We start from the raw sequence: 24,062 nt of genomic DNA, 5'->3' as shown, positions 1-24,062 counted from the left end.
ACAACTTTAGTGGAAATCAGTGAGCCCGCTAGTGTAAAAGCTAGCACAGTGATTAATTTAATAAACTTGTACAGACTGGCATAGTTTCGTTAAAAAATTTTAATGCGATCAAGTTGTGGCATATGTTTCTTTTTTGCAATGCAAGGGGTTATTGACCAACAAGACGCTAGTCGACAAAATTTTTTTTCCAGTCGACAAAACTTTGAACGCTCATAACTTTGCCGTTTCTTAATAGATCTCGATGATTTTCGCACAAGTTGCATGGTGGTTATTGTATTGTTTGGCAGTTTGTTCAGATTCTGGACTAGATAATGCGCTGATTGCTCACATAGGTCCAGCTCACCCTACAGTGGAGTTCCCCCTAAAACCATTGTAGTCTTACACTATTAAATCTTGCTGCACCTAATTAATTGTAATAATATTACAGTTTGTCTTGTTTTGCAGGTCATCTTTTAATATGTCCTGATCGACTAAAACGTAATTGCCAGCGGGGTCTTGGTATTAAAAACCAAACCATGCAAAATGTGGGTGATTCTTGGATTAATCATGTGTTCCTTGTGTTTTCAAAAATGCTGTACGTCAATACCACAGAAAAACACCAGTTATGGTAAGAAAAATTTTTTTAATAATTGTAATCATTGTGGTTTTTTATTCTCCTGATATTTGTAACACAGTGCATTCCTTTCCCTGTGGAGAACATAGATGTTTTGCAATAAAGAGTATGATGATAACATGCTGTCAAAACAATGGTCAAATTGGGTGCTGCAATGATTATGATAACAACAAAATTAAATATATTGACAAAACAATACCTGATGTTGTTGACACCAAATCTACTGATCGACTTTCTACTGTTTCATTTGGGTAAAATTTTTTGTGGAAACATTGATAAGTTTTTTTTTGTTTTTGTAGAACTTCAATTCTTGCTTTGAATTACATTCAAAACGCACATAATGACACTATTTGTACTTTAAAGGATTGGTGCTACTATTGGGGTTATTATTGGTTTTATCATGTTGTTCATTGGATGTGCTGTTGCATTTCATTATTGCTGTTTAAACCCAATTCCATCTGGTTACCAGTATCCTACCATCACATACAGACAATCTGGCTTAAGAGGTTTGTGTCGTAGTAGTAGTAGGAAACAATATTAATGAAATTGGATATGCGGGCATTGGACATAACATAATTTATGGCTGTTATAGCCCTGACTGGGGATCTCATGCCAAATTGTTATACTGACTGGCATGTGTCCAGAATAAACACAAAAGTTTGAATCACATATCTGTATTTAGGATGCATATATGTTTTTCTATTAAAATAAGTTCATTTAAGATCATGTTAAAAAAAACTTCAGTACTTTGGTTTTCAGGAAGAAACTCGCATGTGCTATCCATACCACTTGACCCAGATCGGCATGATTCGCATGTTGACATCTCCATAAATCTACGATTTCACTCAGCACAGGAGGTAGAGGCCTTTGATGAACCTCCCAAATATGAAGATGTGCCAAAAGTGTCTGTACCACTTCATGCAGCAAATCAAACACTGACAAGCCAGGAGTTGCCATCGTATTCTTCTGTAGTTGGAAACCAAGGTATGTCATAACGAAATTGGAACATCAGATGCCTGTGATTTGTAATGTAGGCTTGTTTCTTTTTATAACTTGTTTCACATTTTGGTCTGACATATGTGTTAAAAATGTCCCTATTGGGTATGTTTGAAAGCAAGTGATGTGGTAGTGTGTGTATTAGTGCAATTGTTTTTATCTCCTCTTTTTACACATTGAAGTTTTTCCTTTCTATTTAGCTAACATGTATGTAAATGACAGGACGACCACACTTTTATACAATGTTGTTTTTGTGTTTCATTAATAACTGATTTAAGTCAGGAAATATATTTCTTCTTGCTTTTTATTATAATGGTGCTAGTTTCTACTATGCCGATTTCTGTTTGCTGTTCATCATGTTTTCCTATATTTTAATAATCCACTTTTTTGTTAAAAAACTATTTTGGTTCGCCAAGCCCACAAACGCCATTGCAATTTACATTGAATGTGCTTGGACTAAATACACCTGAAAAACTCTTTGTTTTATTTGAAAATATTTTACATATGGATCATTCAGATTTGTGGTAAACAGCTAAATACGTTTCAAATGAGCAATGTGCAACCCAGTGTGACTGGAGCAACCTACATCTGTGAAAGAGTAAAGATTAAAAAATTAAATAGCCGCAAGTCTATCCAAAGACAATAAAAAGTGGAGCAAAAATTATTCAATAGTCTTGTGAGTTTCCAAACAGCAATATTATTTCTGGTGTTTCTGTTATTCTTCAATAATATTATCCTATTATTTATCAATCATTGTGCAACAGCATATGCTCCACTTTATTTTGTCAGATAGATTTGTTGCTGCATAAAGTACATCAAACTTGTTATCTATCAACGTTTTCCTGTCATTGCTTTTGGTTTGTATTGGGACACAGTTGTTTCTGCTATAGACTTGGGAGCATTTCCATAGTATACCTTCCATTCATAAAAACGTGTTCCAAGAAGCAAAAGCAAATTTACAGAACAAAACCAAAGTTTATTTACAGAAACAACAACATTTGAAATAAATGATAAACATTAGCCAGGCACATGAAAGAAATACCTACACGGTAAAGATGACGTGCAGAAATCTTGATTCACTTAAGTCTTGCCATTAGGATGTAAAAACAAAAAAGGGAAGTTGCTTTCCTTTTGTGGCAAATGCAATGCCTACATCAGGCATTTGATATTATTGAGAAGTAAATGGCCTGGTTGTGAGATGTCATGCTGTCGATTGAGACATCATTCATTGGTTGTTATGGAAATGTGGGTCCATATTTGATCATTGATTGATTGATTGATTCATTGATTGATTGATTGATTGGCTTGTTGGGGATGCCAGACACACAAGCAGGTGTAGTTCTATTTATGTAAAAACAAGGACAGGGTATTTTAGAACTAGAATAAACATCAAATGCTTTACACATATACAGTTGTTAAAAAATAGATGCACAACTTCATTTAATGCAGTGTGCACAAAATCTTGAAACTTTCCATTTAACAAGCACAACTTTAGGTTAAGTTTTTGGCATATATTTTGTTCATACAACTTCACGCTTGAAAAAAGTGTGATTTAAAAATGTATACGTAGACAGTCAAGTTTTTAAGCAGGAGATTCTGAGCCACTGTTTGGAGTAGGAGAATGTTCTTTGTCTTCAGCTGACATGGAGGGCCTCTTTCTTGAAGGACTTGAATCATATCTTCCATTTTGGTCAGGAGTAATTGAGCGACTTCTTGACCGCTTCACATTTCTGTTGGGACTAACGCTTTGTGAACGAGACTTGCTTCTGCTGTAACGAGGGCTTACACTTCGACTCGGGGAACGAGACTTCGGGAAATCAGGAACCAGGTGAATTTTCCTTCCATTGATTTCTTTACCTTCCAACTTTTCCACAGCACGCTTTACATCTTTTTTGGAACTGAACTCGACGACGCCTTCATTTTTCCTGTAATGGTGAGCATCAGCAAACATAACTTCACCACAAGGGCGAAACAGATCTTTAAGATCTTGCCAAGAAACTCTGGTTGATAGGTTTTCAACAATTAGACGAAAGCCACGCTCACTTCGTCGTCCATAACCGCGACCCTCATCTCTGTTACTTGACTGATATGAGCTTCTGCGGCCACGACCTGAATTTGGAGGAACATAGTCCGACACAAAAGCCCCGCCAGCACCTCTTGGTATTCCTTTAGCAATTTCTAGCAAGACTCTTTCCCCGCATAAGTCTCTTCCATTGAGATCATGTATGGCATCTTCAGCATCTCGCAATTCATCAAATTCAACAAAACCAAAGCCATTCTTCAACATTATGTCCCTTACTTTGCCATATCCACGAAAAAACTTTTCAACATCATTCTCTCTAGCCCGGTGACTAAGACGGCCAACATAAACACGGGGACCATATGACATAATTACCTTAAAATAGATTCCTGATCTTGAAATTGCCCCAAGAACTATAGGAGTGGTGTAACAGATCAGAAACTTGTTGTTGATTGTTTTAAAACCCAGTGATGATGCACAGCCTTTTCTGGGTTGAGTAAGTCTGACAGCTATATATGTGAGTGAGCAACAGTTAAAACTATGTTATATGATAATGATGGTTGTTAATCAACAACAAAAATGAATCCCGTATCAACCTCAACAGTTTTCAGTAAAGTGCGTCAACATTTCAAAACGCATTAACTAATATAATATGTCATTAATTATGCACAAAGCAGTTAGCATAGAAGGTTTATTTCAGTACTTCCTCGTTAGCCGTTAGTTCCTTTTCCCCCCACACAAACCGAAACTAACGTGCGTGGCTTCCCCTACTTGTTTTTCTTGATTAGTCTCGTTGCAGCCAAAGGCGGGAAAATATGCATTTTAATTATAAAAGAATCTTTTCAAACGGTGGATTTGATAAATATGCACAAAAGCAATAAACAGTACTGACTAACATGCTTCCGAACAGTAAATAGAAAGCATTATTGTAAAAGCTAAAAAAATATTGTTCCAAAAAATTTTTAGGTATGTACATTAACCATTTTATTTTTTTAAAACTAAGTTTCAAAATAGGACTAAATTTAATTAAACGTAAGAGGCATATTAAAATAAAAAGGTTTATGATGGGTGTAATTTTTTAAATTAAGGAAAACATAAAAATTATAAATTCATTTCCGTGACCTTTGACAGAAGTTCAGGGAGTTACCCATAAATAGTAAATTGCTTGTTTTTGCTCCAAAGAAAAGTTTGCTTTTGTTTGTTTGGCAAATTCAGATACAAATCGTACTGCAAAATATGTCTAAGTTGAAGAAAATCGTAGATGAATCCCGCGAACGTAAAACAAAGGAAATTGACCTGAGCGACCGAGGGATACAAAACATTAACGAAGTTCCAGGACTCAGTATGTATTTTGTTTTTTTTCCAACATTATGGTTGTTTTTAGCCAATGAAGATAACTTAGTATGATTTCCCCTGCAGTAGATTAAACATCATTTTAAAAATAAAAACATTAAAACGTCAATTGAAAACAATTTGTAACAATTTATCATGTGTGAAAACAATAATCTGTCATCCAGACTGGAAAAAATGTCGTGCGAAAACTCGCGATAATCCGCGCAACATTAATTAGCTAATGCATTACCATACAAAAAACGTTGCGATCGTCCGCGCAATTAACGATCGCCGAAACGAAATCCTCCGCGCAGAAAACAAACTTTCCAATCTGGTCTGTCATAAAATGTTTCTGTGAAATTGAATAAGATTTGCAGTGGCAGTTATTATTTTAGCAATGTTGGAACATCTAACTCACCTTACCATGAGCCACAACAAACTAGCTGCTGTTCCACCAAGTATTGGTGAGTTAGTCAACTTACAGCTATTAAATCTTTTCAACAACATCATCGAAGAGCTCCCAACTTCACTAAGTGGCATGCAAAAGCTGAAGATTCTTAATCTAGGGTAAGAATATAAACAACAAGTTACAGTAGAACAGGTATAAAAGATAATTTGGTATTTAAGCTGTTTGATAAAAATAAAATTGAGCATAAATGAACATTTTGCAAAATTATCATCACTTTGTAAGCAATTTTTCTGTGTGTTCTACATGTAGTGCATAGAGAGCAACAAAATAACGTACCTTTTTGTTATTTTGCAACAGGATGAACCGCCTTAGCCACCTTCCCAGGGGGTTTGGTTCTTTCCCAGCATTGGAAATGTTGGATTTATCATATAACAACTTGAGTGAACAATCACTGCCATCTAACTTCTTTTTTGTCAGTACGTTATTTTTATGTTTGGTGTAAAGAAAAAAGCAAGAAGTTTTTTTTAAATGTGGACAAAACCTGCACATCTTTAACCTGCAATATTTTTTTTGCATAAATTGCAAATTTTTTCTCAACTAACACAACAAAATAATTTTCTTAGACACTATCCGTACTTTGTACCTGTCTGACAATGACTTTGAGACATTTCCATCAGATATTTCAAAGCTTAAAGAATTACAAGTGGTATGTTTCTTTTATTAGAACCCAAAAAATCAAGGTGTTGCACAATGCATGCTTTTAAAGTTTCTGTATGAATTTACAAACTGCTCTAAAATGTGCATGCTAGAATTTGATTGCGACATTCATTAGTGTCTGACTGTTACATTGAATGTAACATTTCTTTTGTCATAAATTTATACGAGGAATTTCCATACAAACTTGACTTAAATATTATGCAAGAATTTTAAGAACGTGAAAAATTGTTTTGCTCCAAAGAAAGTAATGGTTGACTTGTTCATATCATTTGAATCAAAATATCTCCATAGAGGTTAATGCTCAATACCTTGTTATGCTTGCAGTGCTACATACAGCCAAGTCAGGTCATTTCATTAACAATGAAAAAAATATTTGTGTCCGTTTTAGCTTTCTTTCCGAGATAATGACCTCATTTCCCTGCCAAAGGAAATTGGTGAGCTCCACAAACTAAAAGAACTTCACATACAAGGAAACAGACTGACAGTCCTGCCCCCAGAGTTAGGTAAGGCATTTAACAAGCTGTCGTTCTAGAGTTATTTGGGTTTAATGTTCAATTTCTCTTTATTTTTTACAAAGCTAAACAAAAACTAACATGATTAGCGAAAACCTTTTTCAGTTTTTCAAACAAATTTTTGGTTTCCAAAATGTCGCTCTGAATTTTTAGAAAAATGTCACTGAACCAGCAAGGCTGTAATGCCTGTGCTGGGAAGCCTGTAAACCTAATGGTTTCCTAAATGTAAATGTAGCATAAAAATACAGTGTGGTGTTTCATCCTTAAGGGTTTAATTTCACAAAATTCGTTAATTTATACAAATTCAATGTAGGAAACATTGAACTGTCCGGCCCCAAGAGTGTCTTTAAGGCTGACCGCAACCCGTGGGTTCATCCAATCCAGGAACAGTTCATCCTTGGCAACACGCATGTGTTTGACTACATAAGATCGGATACATACAAGTAGTGAGTTGTTCAGCTTAACACGAGTTCACAGTTTACTTTGAGTTGGTTTAAACTTTAGTTTAAGCACAAACATAGCATACAACCCTCTAAAAATTTTAAACTTATGTTTTTTTTGTCACACAGTTTGTATGGGCGCCATGTCAATGCCGATCCAACACCGCCACTCAAAAGCACAGACAAAGCAAAGAAAATATGCAGGAAGCCTCTGCACTCCAAGAAATAAGGTTTTCGATTAACCACATACTTACAGCATTGGGCTGCATGGCAATGGCTTGAATTTTTCACTCTTGTTTAGGAAGTTTTACTCTCCATTTTAGCAGTTCCTGGCTCGATTTTTTGGTTACTTTGTACAGATAATAAAAATTCACTTCTTCGTGCCGCCCGACACCTATAGCTACAGGTCACACTTTTTTGTGTATTTAGCTTACATAACTCACCCAATGTTGGCTGTTTTTCTGTACAAAATGTATTTTTTACTTTACATTGTCGTAAGGGTAAATATGTCGCCTTTAAAGCAAGCAAATAGGTAGTGCAAGTAACAAATTTACATTCGTCGCATTGCCTTTGCTGCTATTCTGTGTGTTAAAGGCACATTTCAAAATATGTCCCTTTGGTTTGACTCGCCATGTCCATTAAATATGTATTAACAATCGTCCCGACTTTGTTTCGCCCTGTAGCTAACCCCCTAAAAATAACCGTCGTCATTAATATCTACGTCATTACCGAGTTGCTAGCAGTATTATGAGTTGCCCTCAAATCCGTGTTGTATTCTGTACGCACAAATTTGCCTTAGCCCACTACAAACGCTTTGAAATAGGTTTAAAGGTTTTCATGTGTTTATTGCAAGGAATGTAAGTTTGTGTTCGTGTTCAATAGTGCGAGTACTCAATATCCTTCCACCGTATTACAAATGATGGCTTGTTGCGTTCTCCTTTGTATCCGACTCTCACATCTGATGTATAAAACCATGGAAAACACGTATGCTGAGCCTTATTCGTGTCCCACCCATTAGTTTCAGCAATAAATATACATGCGACATTTTCTATACCCCTTGTTATATACAATTTATGTCGTTGTTGCTGTTGTCATTATTGCGTCTCGTGTAACAACTTTGTTTTCATTTTTCTTTAGACTTCTGCTGAATGAACGAAAGTGACATTGAAACAAGCGTATTTAACTGTTTCTTGACATCGTGTTTAGCAAATATACAACGCTGCATATCACAAACCATCGCAATAAACTGTATATTGCAACCCGCTTTCTTTTTGTAAGCACCTTTAAACACTCCATATGTTCAATCTTGATGTAACAACTCCAAATTCGTCAAAGACCACCAGGCTGCTAAGCTATGATATTTTTTAAATCTACCGAGTTGAAACAATATTAATAAAGACACTTCATCAAGTCGGAGGCCCACAAAAGGTATTTTCTTTCCTTATGAATAAATCCACTGCATAGCTGTTGGTCGCTAAGATCATGGATCATCCTTGACCGTTTACGAGAAGCATTTCAAAATCAAAGGTGTTCATTCGTTCGCAGGCCATTTCCCGAAAATTCAAAGGGCAAATAAACCGTTTGTGTGTTTGTCTGTGCAGCGCACTGCAAATTTACAGTGTCGCAATATGTACATAATGCATGCACATATTGTGAGTTGCACAACTTCAACGAACCTCTTTTCTCGGTCTACCGCATGCCAGTAAGCAAGTCGTTCCAGTTTGTTCCAAAAGAATTTGTGAGAATGCAAGTCGGCCCCGAACTATTTCGATTGCTTTTGGTCATTTGTGTGGGTTCGGTTGGGTTTGGTGAGTAAAGTATGTAATATAAATATGCAAGATTTACTACTCTAAATTGTTAAATGGCCTGATACAATATGAAAAGATTGCTAAAGGAACCAGTCGAAAGAGGCTTTTTTATGTTACAGTATATTACTTGGGAAAACGAACCAATTTAATGATCTTCTTGAACACCGTTAATGGAATTTATACGGCAGTTGCATGTTTTAAGTTGGTCTGTGCTATGATGACGAAAAAAATAAACGAATCTTAATTCCACGTAAAATTCATCACAATTTTTCTTCAGTGGGATCAAATTCCACCGAGGTATTCCACTGCGATTTTGAAGATGGTTGCTATTTAAGTAACGACATGGACGCCGGTGCCAGGCGGTGGGAACGAGGCCAGGGTCGCACTAGCGTTGGCGACACTGGCCCACAAGGAGATCACACCACTTCTGATGGTTCAGGTTGTAATTTTATTTCTGTACTAAGTTTTATATTCTTAATATTTTCTACATAGATCAAAGCAATTTGACAAAATAAGTTTTTTTTACGTAAATTTTTCTTTTCATTGCCCACGGGTTAAATAATGTGTTCGTCGTAATCCAATTTTCTGCGCACTCGGAAGGTGGGACCATCTACAATCTCGTATTTTGTATGATGTTGGCGACATCGAGGCACGCGATTTATAAAAATGCACAGAGACAGATTGTTTGCTAATTACACAGACGTCAGTGGTGAGTTACTGACGCATGCGACATGCCAAGAATCGCAACATATACAGCTGCTGGGGAAATTATGTATCCCATTCGCTTTTTTTCTATTTTACTTCACTGATATTCGAATCTAATGAAAAAATAACGTGTAAATGGAATGGGTAAAATGGGGTCGTGAGTATTTTTTTGTTTTTGTTAGTGGCAGTGCAACAAAATATAAAACCACGTTATGTTATGTTTATTAAAAAAATCATCTGCTTTATTCACTTTGTTGCAGTAAAATTTCATCATTTTGTTAAATTTCTTGCAATTAATTTCCTATCAAATAATCGCTCTGCAGGTTTTTATTGGTTTTCGGATGCGACTGGGGCTAACAACGGAGAAAAGGCGATTACATATTCCGCAACCGCTGTTGGTACCGAACAAACCTGCTCCACAGTAAGCTTCTATTACCACATGTACGGAGCGGATATCGGTGCCCTCAGCGTTTACGTCATCAGCACAAGTCCCTACTCGTATGACAAGCCGTTGTGGAGCATGGAAGGAGACCAGGGAGACCAGTGGAGACTGGGTCAATTTAACGTCAGTTATCCGGTCAATTTTAAGGTGGGAATAAAGCTAACTAGATGGTTTAATATATTTTAATTTACCTGCGATAAGAAAAAACGTTTAAAAAAATATCAGACAAAAAACAATCTGTCAACATTGGAGAAAAAGGGGAAAATAAAACCAAATGATATCATCAGCAAAGTGTGCAAAGTTGTTTACTCTCTTTGCAAGTAAAACTGTTTGGACAACCTTTGGCATTTGCAGGTTGCGTTCGAGGGCATTGCTAAAAGAGGAATAGTTGACAACAACGGCGACATAGCGTTGGATGATATTACGATCGTTACAGGGCTTTGTGGTATGAGTGACAGTTATTATTATTTACGACTTGCTGGTAAATGATTCATTTTGCATGTGTAGTGTGTAGTGTTTATGCTTTAATTGCTCCACACCAAAGCCTTCAGCGAGGTACATCTCTCAACATTGTCCTATTGGTGACCCTATTTTGTGTGGTTGCTGCAAGGAATTTTTTCTTTGTTTTAAATTTTAAATCGCCCCGGTTGTTGGCTAATTTTTTAATCATTATTGTAATCGAGTCAAAACAAATTCTTTCGCATAAAACCCTCAAGCAAATTTTTAATGTTAGTTTAACAATTAGTTTATCTGCTGTTAACCTGTTAAGCATATTGTAATGATGCTTGGAAGACCCAACCAAACGCTTCGTGGAAGACATTTTTGTTACTTTAAGATCGCAGTGAATCCAAACCTCAAACATTAGCAAAATTTAAACAAAAGCGACGTGCTTTAAACTAAACACGTACAATGTAACATTCCAAAAATAATTAATGTAATAACTCAGTTAAATAAACGCCACAATAACATGACCCTCATTGGCATCAAAAACATTTCTACTCTTCAGCATACCAAACATGCGACGACGCTGCCACTTGGTGTCTCAATGGAGGCACTTGTATCAAGAACGGGTCGGACCCAACGTCGAGCTACTTGTGCGAATGCGCACCAGGTTGGCATGGACAGCATTGCGATTTGGATGTCGACGAGTGCGCCAGCAACCCTTGTCTCCATGGCAACTGCTCCCACGGAGTAGACTCATTCTTATGCGTGTGCGACCTCGGTTACCATGGCGACAGTTGTGAATTCCGTAAGTTGGGTGCTTTTCAAGGGAAATATATGCATATATATGAACAAAGTGGAGCCAATAATATGAATTCTTCTGTCTTCAACTCACAGAAGACAATTCGGCGAGGAGAAATTTGTTGAGGAAACGTTTTTAATAAAATAAAAAGCAGCGCCCTATATTATATTTGAAAAAATTACACAACGCACAAAATTCTGCAAATATCTGCTTTCAACATTTTCGTTTGCAGAGAAAAAATCCCACTATAAAGAGTATTAATATAGTGATGGTTAAAATTGTTGTATTTGCTCAACTTGTGATAGAAATATTTTTTGTATAAAATGTATTCAGTGTGTTATAAACCATCTTGTTGAATTGAAGCGATTTTATTCACACACAATTTGTTCTTAGTGGATGTGTGCATAAGTGAGGAGGTTCATCGGTGCGAGCACGAAGGAATATGTGTGCCGTGGGGAGAAGATTTTAACTGCACGTGCACAGCTGGATATTCAGGAAAAAATTGTGAAACTGACATCGACGACTGTGCCGTCGCCCCTTGTTTGCATGGTGGCCTTTGTTCGGATCGCCTCAACGGTTATTCCTGTCAGTGCGCTGGAGGTTTGTGTTGCGAATTTATTGAAGTTCTACAGCCAGCGCATGGTGGCTTTACCCTTGGTACCACAATCCCAATAATTACGATCTGTAGAGCTATCTAAAATGACTCACAAAGAGTGATGGACGATCAGCGTCAATGCGATCATTTATAAATTTTACGAAAATATTAATTTGTGTTATTTTGGATACCTGATAAAGTAGGACAGATCCGACGGTAACACCTTGCAAACAGGATGATTCCAGTTGTCCAAATGACATTTTTCGCTTTGAATTATTTATATTTCGATGATCCGTTTTTCTGTGCGATTACAGGCTTCGAAGAAGAAACTTTACGGTTTATACCAAAAGGATAAATGCATTGTAAACCACATTTTCATCCGATACCATTTAAACAGACTGGGTAGGACACAGCTGTGAACTGGCGTCAGGGGGATGCAACTTTGACACAGGAATGGAGGAATGCAACTACACCATCACACCTCCCGGCCAATTTACGTGGAATGAAGTTATAGGAAGTTCACCGAATTTTGGAACCGGACCAAGTGGTGATCACACATCTGGAGAAGGTAACTTTTTAGATTTGTCTCGTTTTATCATATTCAAAGGTAAATACGTTCAACATCGGACCCTGTATAGCATTATTAATACGCTAGAACCTGGCGATTAGGTATATAAGTCGTAGCAATCCCGTATATATGCCACAGCATCACAATTCCCTCTACTGTCAAAGGGGTTTTAAATATTTTGCATGATTTCAGAAAACCGAAACATGCTAGTTGCATTTGAATTAAAAACGTAGAAATTAGACATGTCTATTTCTGACCCGTGCAATTAATACTGAATGAAAGTCGTTTGCGCAGGCACATACATGCTTGCTGACGCGATTGGTGCGGACCCCGGTTCGGTGGGCCTTCTGTACAGTCCGAAACTGCCAACATCTTCAGTCGGAACTTGCTCTATTTTGCATTTTTGGTATGTTACATTTGGTATGTTTTATTTAGTTGTAGGCGAACGGGGCCAAAAGCTTTGATTTAGACCGAAATAAGACAACGTTTACCTCATAGAAATATATAAACATCCTTCGGTCCCAGACAAACAAAGAGATTGAAATCATGTAGAAAACCTTTTCCTTTGTATGTGACAATTTGTATACATAGCTGGTGTTATAACAAGTGTTGATCTGATTGTTAGTTTAAAATTGTTGGTCCTGTAGGTATTATATGTATGGAAACACAGTGGGCACTCTGAACGTATTTGCCTCTGGAACCGGTGTCCCAACACTGGATGGAAATCCCATATGGACCTTGTCCGACGAGCAAGGCAACAGTTGGTTTGAGGCCAGTGTCAACGTCAGCTCTCCAGCCCCATATTCGGTAAGCAGTTGAAAATGACAAAAATCATGAAAATAAAAAAAAGATACATTCTTTAGAGGAACACTATATGGAGTAGATTGTTTTACCTTAAAAAGTTTAACACGCAAGAAATATATTGACTTGCAGATTATCTTTGAGGCTTTGGTGGAACCATACGCGGCCTATCGCGGTGACATCGCTATTGATGACGTTAGCGTATCACCGAATGCTTGTGGTCAGTATATTATGCAAACATAACGAGTTATAAAAAGTGTTCATATAGACACACGCTAAGAATTAGTTATACGCCAAGTATTAGTTATAAAGAGAGTGTTCATGTAGACACACGCCAAGAAAACTAACAAAAATCACCTTTATCTGCTATAATGCAGACCAAAAACAGTACATTGTACCGGGTGCAGCGCTTCTACATAGTCACTTTTTAGCCTCTTTAATTTCTACCGATGATTCATAACATTTTAACAGATTACAAACATTGCTTTGTTAATCCTTGTCTAAACGGTGGTACGTGTTTGGATGAACCGATCGCCGGTCTCGATTTTACATGTTTATGTACCGACCAATGGGACGGACCCACGTGTGAGCAAGGTACGCCATTGCCTTCTGTGATGACTTTTATGCCTTTAGTTACATACATTGTTAATTTTGCAAACCAAAATTATATTTTTGATAGAGCAACCAGCCATAAATTTGTCTTTATTTTGAAAGACATAGACCAGTGTCTGAGCAACCCCTGTCAGAACGGTGGTAAATGTACCGACGGCCATCAGTCGTTCACTTGCAGTTGTCCTGGCGACTTTGTCGGGCGATTTTGTGAGTACTATAAAGGGTCTTGCGACTTCGAGGATGTTGATGATGAGATTTGCTCTTACACGAACGACCTAACAGGTCAGCAACTAGCTCTTCTTATGTTTAAAATTTTGTAAGCAGTGCAGATGTGAAACCACGTTCCCTATGAATTATAAGTAGGTAAACTTTTTTAGTGTTCAACTCGCAAATTCAAACTCCAAAACAGTAGTAATTTTTTAACGCATAAATGGTTAAAACTGTGTTTGGCTTGTCGAGGTTTGCTGCGGTAGCCGACCCAGCATGCTTTAAATTGATTAAATATATGTCGTACAAACAATATTGTCAAAAATATATCCAGGAGACTTTACATGGCTAAGATTTACGGGATCAACGCCTTCCCCGTCCACCGGGCCCAGTGGGGACCACAGCATGAGTGATGGCTCGGGTTATTATGTGTATGCTGAAGCTACAGAGAGAGTAGCCGGAGATCGGGGAAGAATTATCAGTCCCGAAGTTCCTGGAAGCGGAAACACATGCTCAGAATTAAGCTTTTGGTATACTCTTTGGTCACTTTGATTAGCGCTTCAGCTGCCTATTTCACGCACAAAACATTTGCGTTTATGTTACATTGCATTAGCTGAAAACCAATGAATGTTGATTTTAATTGGTACTTTAATATGCGATAAGGTGTTGGATACTGTTCATACGTTTATAATTAATGAACAGTGAGCTAAGATTTAAAGCAAGCTTCATGCCGAAATGTAAGTTTTGCAGTTGTGGTTCAACAAGCCTAAATTACCAAAAATTTAAATTGAATTAAATATTTCGCGGATTACATGAGTTATGCCAAGGTACTGCATGTTGACAACAGCAGGTTTAAAATACGGCACTTTTAAAAATATTTTACCCAACCCGAAACTGAAATTGCTAGGTCGGCAATAAACATGCTTGCTTTCACGGACATACTGTTCCAGGTATTACAAATATGGCGCGTCTGTGGGACAACTTGATCTATATCTTGATTTCAACAACGGTGACTTAACGACTACACCACTGTGGAGTGCAGAAACGGGAAGCAAGCGAGAGTGGATAAACGTTGTGCTTGAAATAAGGTTCACAAGTATTGTAAATCAGTGCTATACACTTCTTCTTTTCATAACACCTTTTCGTATTTACGTATACGAGTATTTTCGTTTACGAGTACTCATATCTTGTTTATATTTTTTGTGCAAAAATGGCTTCAGAAATTTTTGCGAATGATTTTTAGTCCATTTAAAATGTGTATATTAAATGCAAAGAGTTGTAATACGCAGACTTTGGTTTCCAGTGTACCGCAGAACTTTCGACTTGCTTTCGAGGTAATCATGGAATCACAATCGCTAATCGACTTCGATAACCGGGGTGATATCGCCATTGACGATATTGTTGTGCGACCAAACGGCATATGCCGTAAGATTTTTAAAATTAGCTTTTCAACGTTTGGAATATCACGTGTATGACAAATGACAATTGTTTCCAGAATACGATGCTTGTTTTGTTCAGCCTTGTCTAAACGGAGGAACATGCGTCGCAGAAGGGGGATTTGCTTTCAAGTAAGCTCTCGTTGCTTTTCTATAGTTGATAAAATCATCAAATAGTTATTCTTGTTAAACAGCAGCGCAATGAATTTCATTTTTAAGTTCTGTTTTCGAAGGGGTAAAGCTACCCTGGCAGTTGATTAAGTGTTTTGAGCAAAATTCCTGTGTGCAGGTGTATTTGCCACAACGACTATTCTGGAACAACTTGTGAGATTTACAACCAATGCGAACCTAACCCGTGCAAGAACCAGGGCCAATGCACAATTGCCGGAGACGGACATTTTGAATGTTTGTGTCAGCAAGGCTGGGTTGGCACGTATTGCGATATAGGTAGAGTTATTAATAGGGTAGGGTTTTATGAAAAAATGTTTTCTTGTAGCTTGTTCAAATATTTAAGTTCAGATAACACCAGGTTAAAAAAAACATTATAGCCTATAGGATATAAGCTCTGCTTTAAAAAATGATTATGCTTTGAACAGTTGTGAAAAATTTTTCAGTGTATCTAGTAAATATAAAATTAAAACTATCCTAACTAATAACTCGTAATTTGTTCCTACTAATTGTAACCATATCTTTTACAAAATACAAACATCATGTTTTACGCACTTATATTAATTCTTTTTATTTGACTCAATTATCCGACAGTGGATCGCTGCAGCCCTCAACCTTGCGCCAACGGTGCGACCTGTGCCACTGTCAATGATCAGTATCTGTGTCAGTGTGTGGAAGGTTATGAAGGGCAGCAATGTGACGTCAATTCGGACGATTGCGCCTCTACACCATGTCTGAATGGAGCCAGTTGCACTGACCGGGTTGCCGGATACGATTGTAATTGTGCCGAACCATATTACGGAGACAAATGTGAGCTTAGTAAGTCCAAAGTGTGAACCGTGTTTCAGTAAAAAAAAGACATGAGCTTTGGTTTATCAAAATACGACTTTATTCCGCTTGGTGGCACTGTGGAGATACTGGTGATTTTGAAAGGCGATGACAACACTGACCACGGCACTCGAACCACGCACGCCGTGCAAAAAAAACTGATAAAATATCGCGCGAAAATTATCCCGGTTTGTGATCTTCCCGTCTTTTGATTCAAATATTAATGAGTAACCGAGGAACCACAAATTGTGTGATTTTCAACGTGATATCATTCTTTATTCAACATGTCAAAACCTATTTAAAATACCATCAGGTAGTATTACCTTAAGAAGTGTAGGCTATTTAAATTATAACTTTTTTGTCCGATATAAACCGGCAACATTTAAAAATTTATGGTTTCATACAGTGCCATCCAGCTGCGATTTCGAGGGAAATTCGTTTTGTGGTTGGACGATCGACCAGAAGTCAGAGATGAATTGGATGATTTACACTGGCCTTGGACCTCTTTACCCTCTATCTGGACCGAGAACCGATCACACACTACAAACATGTGACGTGTTAACAATATGACGACTTGATGTTGGACAACATTTTTTATGATAACTTATTAGTTAAAGCGACAACTTGGCACTATACATATATTGTTAAACCTTGTTCCTGGCAAGTTCCCTGAAAGAAGCTTTTTCGTCGCATGGTGATACCATGATCAGGCAATGGAAATTTATTTTGCAGCTTCTGGTTCCTATATACTCACACCTGTGTCGATGGACTGGCCTGAAGACGGAACTTTGTATCGGATCCGATCTGACAATTTTACTGTGAGCGATTTTGGACATAAGTTTCACCTCGAATTCTATTACCACATGGTGGGCTCGGGAATAGGCGAATTCACTGTTTACATTCAAGGTACGCATTCTCTCTGCCTTTTTCTATGTTAAAAAAAGTCTATACAAAAGACTTTATAAATATCACAAATAAGGCAACTTATGAAAACGGTTTGGGAATTACGTTCGGTGTCTGGTTTTTGACAATCGTCTTTCTTTACTTACCCTTTTTCTGTTGATTAGAACAAGGAGAACCGGAGTCAGTTTTATCTGTAATAAAAGAAGCCAACGGAAACGAATGGACATACTTCGAGAAGCACGTGATCGCAAGCAAAGATTGGTGGCTGATCATCGAACACCGGACCATCAGCACTGCTCTTAATCTCGGAGACATTGCAATCGACGACATTAAGATAACCAGAGAAGGTATTTACAAAAAAGCTATCGGCTGAATTTTTTGGTATTTTCGCTTGTTGGGAATTTACGCACCGCTGTCTTAAAAGACAGGCAATTGCGCCAGTCTGTGTTGCCTCGTTAAAAAACTCAGTTATTCTAAAATCTACCAAATAAACAAACAAACCAACCATAACATAACATAACCAGCATGAGCATACATGCTAACCGAATTATACATTATTCTTCATGAAGCAACGCCAGTGGAGAGTACAACTTCAACAAACCCGACGACAACTCAACAACAGACTTCAAATCCACAAAGTACGACTTCGATTGACGTCACCACCACCACTGTCCAATCCACAACACCTCCCACCACTACGACAGTCACCACAACTACGACGAAATCCACAACGCCGTTAGCGACAACCGTGCAAGAAACCTCAACCACGCTTGGAGACGGTAAGTGTCTGCAATATGTTTGATAACAAGAGACATATTGAGCTTTTTTTACATTTTTTACGCAACTTTTAAACCTCTTACCGTGGAAAATACATTCCGGACTATAACAGGTAATTTGCCGAAAATGCTGCGTGAATTTCACACCCTCGTGTAGGTTAAACGGGTAAAGTGATAGGTGTAACAGGTGCTATAAGCGCGAGTAATTGCGTTTAGAATGATATGATGTAAGCATTCCAAATACAAGTGGTTTAGATTCGGATTACAGTTCTGTAGCGAGAATACAGTCCTACCTATGACTCATATACCTCGTTGTACTACTGGGAGAAACTTCTGTGTGATACGAATTGCTTTTTGAGTTTTACGATTGTGAAACTTTACAATGTTGTTTGCAGTACCTTCAGGGAATAATTCAAACGTAGGAGTTATTGTGGGAGCAATTTTCGGGTCCCTTGCAGCCGCTGCGCTTATAATCGTGGGCATCTTGTACCTGACGGTGTACAGAAAGCAAGAAGAGACCAGTAAACTTTTGCCTACCGTATTTTCCAACCCCGCGGCAGATAGTGACTTATGATCTACTCCATCTGTCCAACAAAGCCGTTGTTATCGCGATATGCGCTGTTTTGTTACGTAACGCAACTTACATCGCCAAAACCAGTGTTGTTTTTTCGCTAAATTAATGTTTAATTTTGGGTAGGCTAAAATTACGATTTAACTTTTGAGCATACATTTTTTTGGTGATTTGTATTTTATGCGGATTGAAAATAGATTTGAAAAGAATCTACGCTGATAATCAGTACAGCGGCAACCACGAACCTCTGTACATTAATGTACATTGTAAACCGTCATAATCTTTCACCGAATTTACCTCATTTGAAATACCACAGATGTATCGCCAGATAGTAACATAACATTTTTGCGACTTGACGTTTACGGGTTGGCTTAATCACATACCGGGGTGTATAAGATGTTGATAAGACCAGCATCAACGGCTATACTGACAATATTGTTTATTTTGTAACCTGTTTACTGTATCGTTCAAAAGAAAGCTTTAAATTTAACAAGTTATTTTTAAAATCGCAGAGTATAAAACAAATAAACCTCAAATAAACAAAACACCACATGTATTGTTCATCACAAAGCACTTAGGTTGTGACCAGCAACACTGCATATAAATATCATTTGGTAACAATTATGTTCGCTAACTTTTGTACCATATAACTGCATATGAATTTCAAAACTGCAATATAGTTACTATACGTACTTGAATGAAATTTAACAACAGAAAAGTGATGCAATGCATAATACTGGCAAGTAAAAAATGTGGGAACAATGATTAGAAAGAATATCAGAAAACAATGATTTAACAGGGTTAACTTTCAGTTAGTTGCAGACATGAGTTATGATGCATTATATGAATGTGTACAAGAATTTCATTACCAACACAAAGGAAAAAACAGCAAACAAACAAAATAACTGCAATGTAGGTAGAAAAAAATATGTTGATGTATGAGAAAGGTACAATGAACTGGAAACAAGAACTGTGTATATATGCCATGTTATTTATTTAAGATGCTAGCAACCAAAGCAAAAGCAACCAAAGACCAAACTAGGGGTCTCTGTATTTACAAGTACACAGAATCATTTGCAGAAATGGATTTAGATGTTGATGGAGTGCCATTGTCGTTTTCATGCAAAAGTGGGGTCGTCACTTTTACGTTAGGTCTGATATTGTCCACAGCCATATCATAACCACTGGAGCCAAAACTTCCCACTTCTTCATACCCAGAACACTCTTTCACTGGCAGTTTAACTTCTATTGGCTCCAAGGCTTCTTCTGGAGGGTCCTCTATGAGCAGTTGAAGTTGTTGTACAAGCTGAGGAAAGGTTATCCGGGAAGATGTCTGTGCTATCCAGCAAGGACAAACTACCTTACACCACACATCCTGACCACATGTTGCCGGTTTATTTAGTCGGGTTCCATATCTTAGCATTTGGAACATTTCATTGTTGGCGACGCCTGGGTAAGGTGCCTGACAAAAGGTTAGAATCTCCCACATTGTCACGCCAAACGACCACACATCTGACATGGAAGTGAAAATGTTGTCTCCCAGACTTTCAATGGCCATCCATTTGACAGGCATTTTGGAAATGTGAGTTTGTCGATAATAAGTTTCAGCATACATCTGCCTGGATAAACCAAAATCAGATACAACCACATTAAAATTTTTATCCAACATACAGTTCCTGGCAGCCAAATCTCGGTGGATAAAGTTATTGGATGCTAAATACTCCATTCCTTTTGCAATGTCCAACCCAAATCGGAGCAAGTCCACAAGTTGGAATTGGTTTGTCCTTCCTGAACTTCTGACAGCAAAAAGATAGTTTTTAAGGTCACCATTGGTCATAAATGGAAGCACTACCAGAGGAGAAAAATTTGAGCTGCTGGCAGAAGTTTGATTAGGATTGCTCAGGGAGATACCAATTAGATGCATCACATTCGGATGCTTAAGTCCTTTCATTCTTAAACCCTCATCAATAAACTGCAGCTTCTCTTGTCGGGAACAATCTTCAAACTTGATGGACTTTACAGCTGCTTCCATCTTGGTCTCAACATTGTTTTCATCCAAAATTGTCACTTCCCCCTTGAAGACAAATCCAAATTCTCCCTCCCCAAGCACTTTAGTTTGCTTAATTTTCTCTGGTTTAATGTAAACATCCTTCAGTTTTTCCTGAAGCTCCCCAGTGTCAACTGGAGATACCTGGGAAGACATTGGTGTATAATAGTCATTGAGAGTGGATGTTCCACCATCCATTTCAATAGAGTTTCTAAGCCTAGGTGTCAATGTTTGCTGTTGGTGTTTAAGTTGCTGATGGTGTTTTAAGCACAAAATCACTACTGCCATTACAACACATATAACTAACAAAGCCATCGTTACAGCTATTCCAATAGCCAATGCTTTGGAATTCTCTGTTGGAGTTTCTGCTGTGGTAGGATATTCCTTCTTTCCACCTGTAATGATTCTTGCAGATTCAGAAAAAATAGCATGTTTTTCATTTTGAGCTGCTACTGTTATACTGTATTTGGTGCCTCCACGAAAATCATGAATGATTATGTACAGTTGAAATGTGGAGTTGTAACATTTCGACTTACCATTGTCGGCAGCTGTGAGGCAGATATTGAAATTCCTGACACTTTGTGGATTATCATAGTGCCAAGTAACATTAATAGTAGTGTTGCTGACTTGAACAGCCGACACGTTTGTGGGTTGTTTAACTGTTTTTTCATCCAAGTTCATTTTAGTAAAGTTCAGAGGTGCACTTAACGGAGAATCTCCAATTTCATTGGTGCAGAACACGGACAGACTCAGCGGCATCTTCTTTTTAGGGACAAAAAATTCATTGAATTTGAATTTGTTCCAGCACACCCCTATTGTGCAGTTGTATGTTATTGTTTGATTTTTATTGATTTCGCTAACTTGAGTTGAGCAGCTTTTTATGGGATGGCTTCCATTTTCAACTCTGAAGGAAACATTTATGCCATTTGTGGTGCTTCTGGCCGTGATCACTGGCTGGGTAGGAGCTTGTTTGAATGCCAATCGGAAACGTTTTTTGGAGTACATTCCTAAGTTTTTTGTGGTAAATGCACAAACATGAAGGATGTAAGGCTTATTAGGAGAAAGGTTTGAAAAAGTTGCAGAGGTCCCAACTACCTCTTTGGCAACAAGTGGTCCAGTATTTAGACCTTCTTCACTAAATAAATCTACCCAGTAACCCACAACACCTTGACCTGGCATGGTAGGAGACCATGTTACAGTTACATCTTGTTGGTTGAAAAAAAGTTTCACATTTTCTGGAGTGCCCAGAAGTTTTTTTGCTGCAGTTCTGAACCGCACCCAATTGCTCCAATTGGACGATAGAAGGTTGTTACAGCACTTCACCCTAGCCAAATAGTCGGCATTTGGCTTCAAATTTTCAAACATAACATCAATTCTTTCCCCTTTATGGAATGTAACAGTCTGCTGCTGCCTGTTTTGCCTTGTCTTGTTTCTTACACTTACAAGACAATGGGTTAAATCTGTGAAGTTAGGGGAAAATTTTATTTGAGCAATTGTCATGCCCGTTAAGATACCAGAAATCAATGGTTTTGGAGGTTTCCTGTTTAATGTTATAGTAGCATTTAGTGATGTAGTTGATCCCACAATGTACTTCACCTCACATGATATAACATATTTAGTAGCATTTTGCAATATAGCAACACTAGTTTCCGGTAGCTGTGTTAAAGCAGCATTATAATGTCCATCCAATTGTCCTCTGATTCTTGGTGTATTATTTGAATATATAGTATACTTCCAACTGATCATTTTAGGTGATGGGAATGAATTTACCTTGCATGGGATGTTCAGAGAAGTGTTAAACAAGGTTGTGGTTATATTCCTGGGACCTTTTACTAATACAGGTGCCTCCATGACTTGTATAGATGCTGTGTTAGATTTCAACGATTTTCCTGATGATGATGATCTTGCCTCACAGCTATACATTCCATTGCTTAAATTGGTCAGTCTGTTTAATTGAAACACACTTTCCACATTGCCATCTCTGTTAATATACGTGCGTATGTTTCTTTGGTTTCGAATTATTAGGCCATTCTTTAGCCACATAATCTGAATTCTGGTGCTCCCAGAAAAGGAGCAATTTAGAATGGCATCAGTTTTGGTAGAATTCAACACTTGACTCATTGGGTGAGTAATGACCTGAAGGTCGCCAAGTGAAGGTGATATTAAATAAAAACAAACTATGTACAAACAAACATACATATGCATTTCTACCCGCTAAACAATGAAAACATTTTTTAATCTTAATATTTATACATCCTATATAATTGTAAAATAATGCCCTTTTTTGTTTTTTACAACTTGCATATGTAAAATAATTGCTCATAATACACCTCACAGTATATATATATTTTACAAGCGAGTCATTTTTTTATAATGTAGTAATTTAATATAATAAAAAGTTTAGTCCTACTCCTATCACTGATGACAATAACTAAACATATATGTTTCCAATCAAATAATCACAAACCAAGATCAACGGTAAACTAAACGTTTCTAGTTTCTGTGTTGAGGCTCTTCTTTTAATACTACACCAAACTGAGAAATCCAGTGACGCGGAATGTAATTTTTTTGACGTAGGTTACGCCTCACAACTTTTTCGCGGTTTTGCCCGAGGTGAGGTACTTCCCCTACCTTCTCTACGGTTGCTTGCCTTGCAGGTCAAGCGTGAAAAATGCGGTGGGCATTCTTATATGCCAATGTATGGTTCATCGACCTTTTGTATACATGTGTCAAATCCCAAATTTTAATAAAATTGCAATGACTGTACAGGATCGCATTTCTGCGAAACCTTTCGCTTCTCAGCTATCGTATTTAGACTGTGGCAACACGCATGTTGGAACACCACACGGAAAGAACAGAGGCGGAGTTAACACTTCCTGCAGAGCTAAAAACAAGCTGCTGATCCTCTCCTGGACAACCACTGACACTTCGTTATAAAAAGCCTATATTTTCGTAACCCTTAAAAACAGTCTCTTTCTCAGAGTCTCTCTCGAGCCTACTATTTTCTCGTCATCGCGCTGTGATGTTCACACGTGCTTTTGATAGTAATTCGCTGCAATTCAGTCACGTGATAAACTCTAGTTAAACGCGCTTGGAACAAATTTAACTTTACGCCGCCTGGCATTGCAAACGTGTGTGTCCATTAAATAAATAAGTCTGTTCACGGAGTTTTAAATTCAGTAGTCTACAGCAAGAACACGCAAGCAGACTTAGCACAGCAAAACAGCCGACAGGAATCAATTTGGTACGCTGCAAGACCATTCGGTTCACTGGCATCGCAGCCAAGCTGAAACGAAGTCATTTTTCCTGGCAA

At 37.7% G+C, this 24,062-nt stretch overlaps 4 protein-coding genes and 1 pseudogene across 4 annotated transcripts; 3 read left to right on the top strand and 2 right to left on the bottom strand.

Moving 5' to 3' along the window:
- Positions 1-435: 435 nt before the first annotated feature.
- On the top strand, positions 436-2,082 carry LOC145899097 (uncharacterized). The gene is made up of 4 exons (XM_082987814.1): positions 436-607; positions 675-864; positions 977-1,119; positions 1,373-2,082. The coding sequence occupies exons 1-4, from the start codon at positions 523-525 to the stop codon at positions 1,606-1,608; spliced, it is 654 nt and encodes a 217-aa protein (XP_082843940.1). The 5' UTR covers positions 436-522; the 3' UTR covers positions 1,609-2,082.
- Positions 2,083-2,945: 863 nt separating this feature from the next.
- Positions 2,946-4,010, bottom strand: LOC145897736 (serine/arginine-rich splicing factor 4 pseudogene; annotated as a pseudogene).
- A 774-nt stretch (positions 4,011-4,784) lies between these two features.
- LOC145897679 (ras suppressor protein 1-like) lies at positions 4,785-8,298 on the top strand. Its single transcript, XM_082986066.1, has 7 exons — positions 4,785-4,971; positions 5,357-5,528; positions 5,728-5,846; positions 5,994-6,076; positions 6,476-6,590; positions 6,913-7,045; positions 7,169-8,298. Exons 1-7 carry the CDS (start codon positions 4,866-4,868, stop codon positions 7,266-7,268), a joined length of 828 nt encoding a protein of 275 aa, XP_082842192.1. The 5' UTR covers positions 4,785-4,865; the 3' UTR covers positions 7,269-8,298.
- A 466-nt stretch (positions 8,299-8,764) lies between these two features.
- Positions 8,765-18,705, top strand: LOC145897948 (MAM and LDL-receptor class A domain-containing protein 2-like). The gene is made up of 23 exons (XM_082986400.1): positions 8,765-8,847; positions 9,125-9,286; positions 9,876-10,141; positions 10,349-10,439; positions 11,001-11,243; positions 11,631-11,837; positions 12,230-12,400; positions 12,695-12,806; positions 13,048-13,207; positions 13,334-13,421; positions 13,673-13,795; positions 13,916-14,095; positions 14,355-14,550; positions 14,971-15,108; positions 15,324-15,445; positions 15,516-15,588; positions 15,746-15,903; positions 16,219-16,443; positions 16,859-17,002; positions 17,185-17,358; positions 17,520-17,702; positions 17,925-18,134; positions 18,527-18,705. The coding sequence occupies exons 1-23, from the start codon at positions 8,784-8,786 to the stop codon at positions 18,703-18,705; spliced, it is 3,669 nt and encodes a 1,222-aa protein (XP_082842526.1). The 5' UTR covers positions 8,765-8,783.
- Positions 18,706-19,124: 419 nt separating this feature from the next.
- On the bottom strand, positions 19,125-22,959 carry LOC145897256 (tyrosine-protein kinase receptor TYRO3-like). The gene has a single exon (XM_082985457.1). The coding sequence runs from the start codon at positions 22,952-22,954 to the stop codon at positions 19,757-19,759; it is 3,198 nt and encodes a 1,065-aa protein (XP_082841583.1). The 5' UTR covers positions 22,955-22,959; the 3' UTR covers positions 19,125-19,756.
- Between the last annotated feature and the right edge of the window lie 1,103 nt (positions 22,960-24,062).

The sequence above is a fragment of the Ascidia mentula genome, chromosome 4 (assembly GCF_947561715.1).
Source record: "Ascidia mentula chromosome 4, kaAscMent1.1, whole genome shotgun sequence".
NCBI lineage: Eukaryota > Metazoa > Chordata > Ascidiacea > Phlebobranchia > Ascidiidae > Ascidia > Ascidia mentula.
The sequence above is the reverse complement of the archived record's forward strand: the minus strand, read 5'-3'. Positions and strand labels throughout refer to the sequence as shown.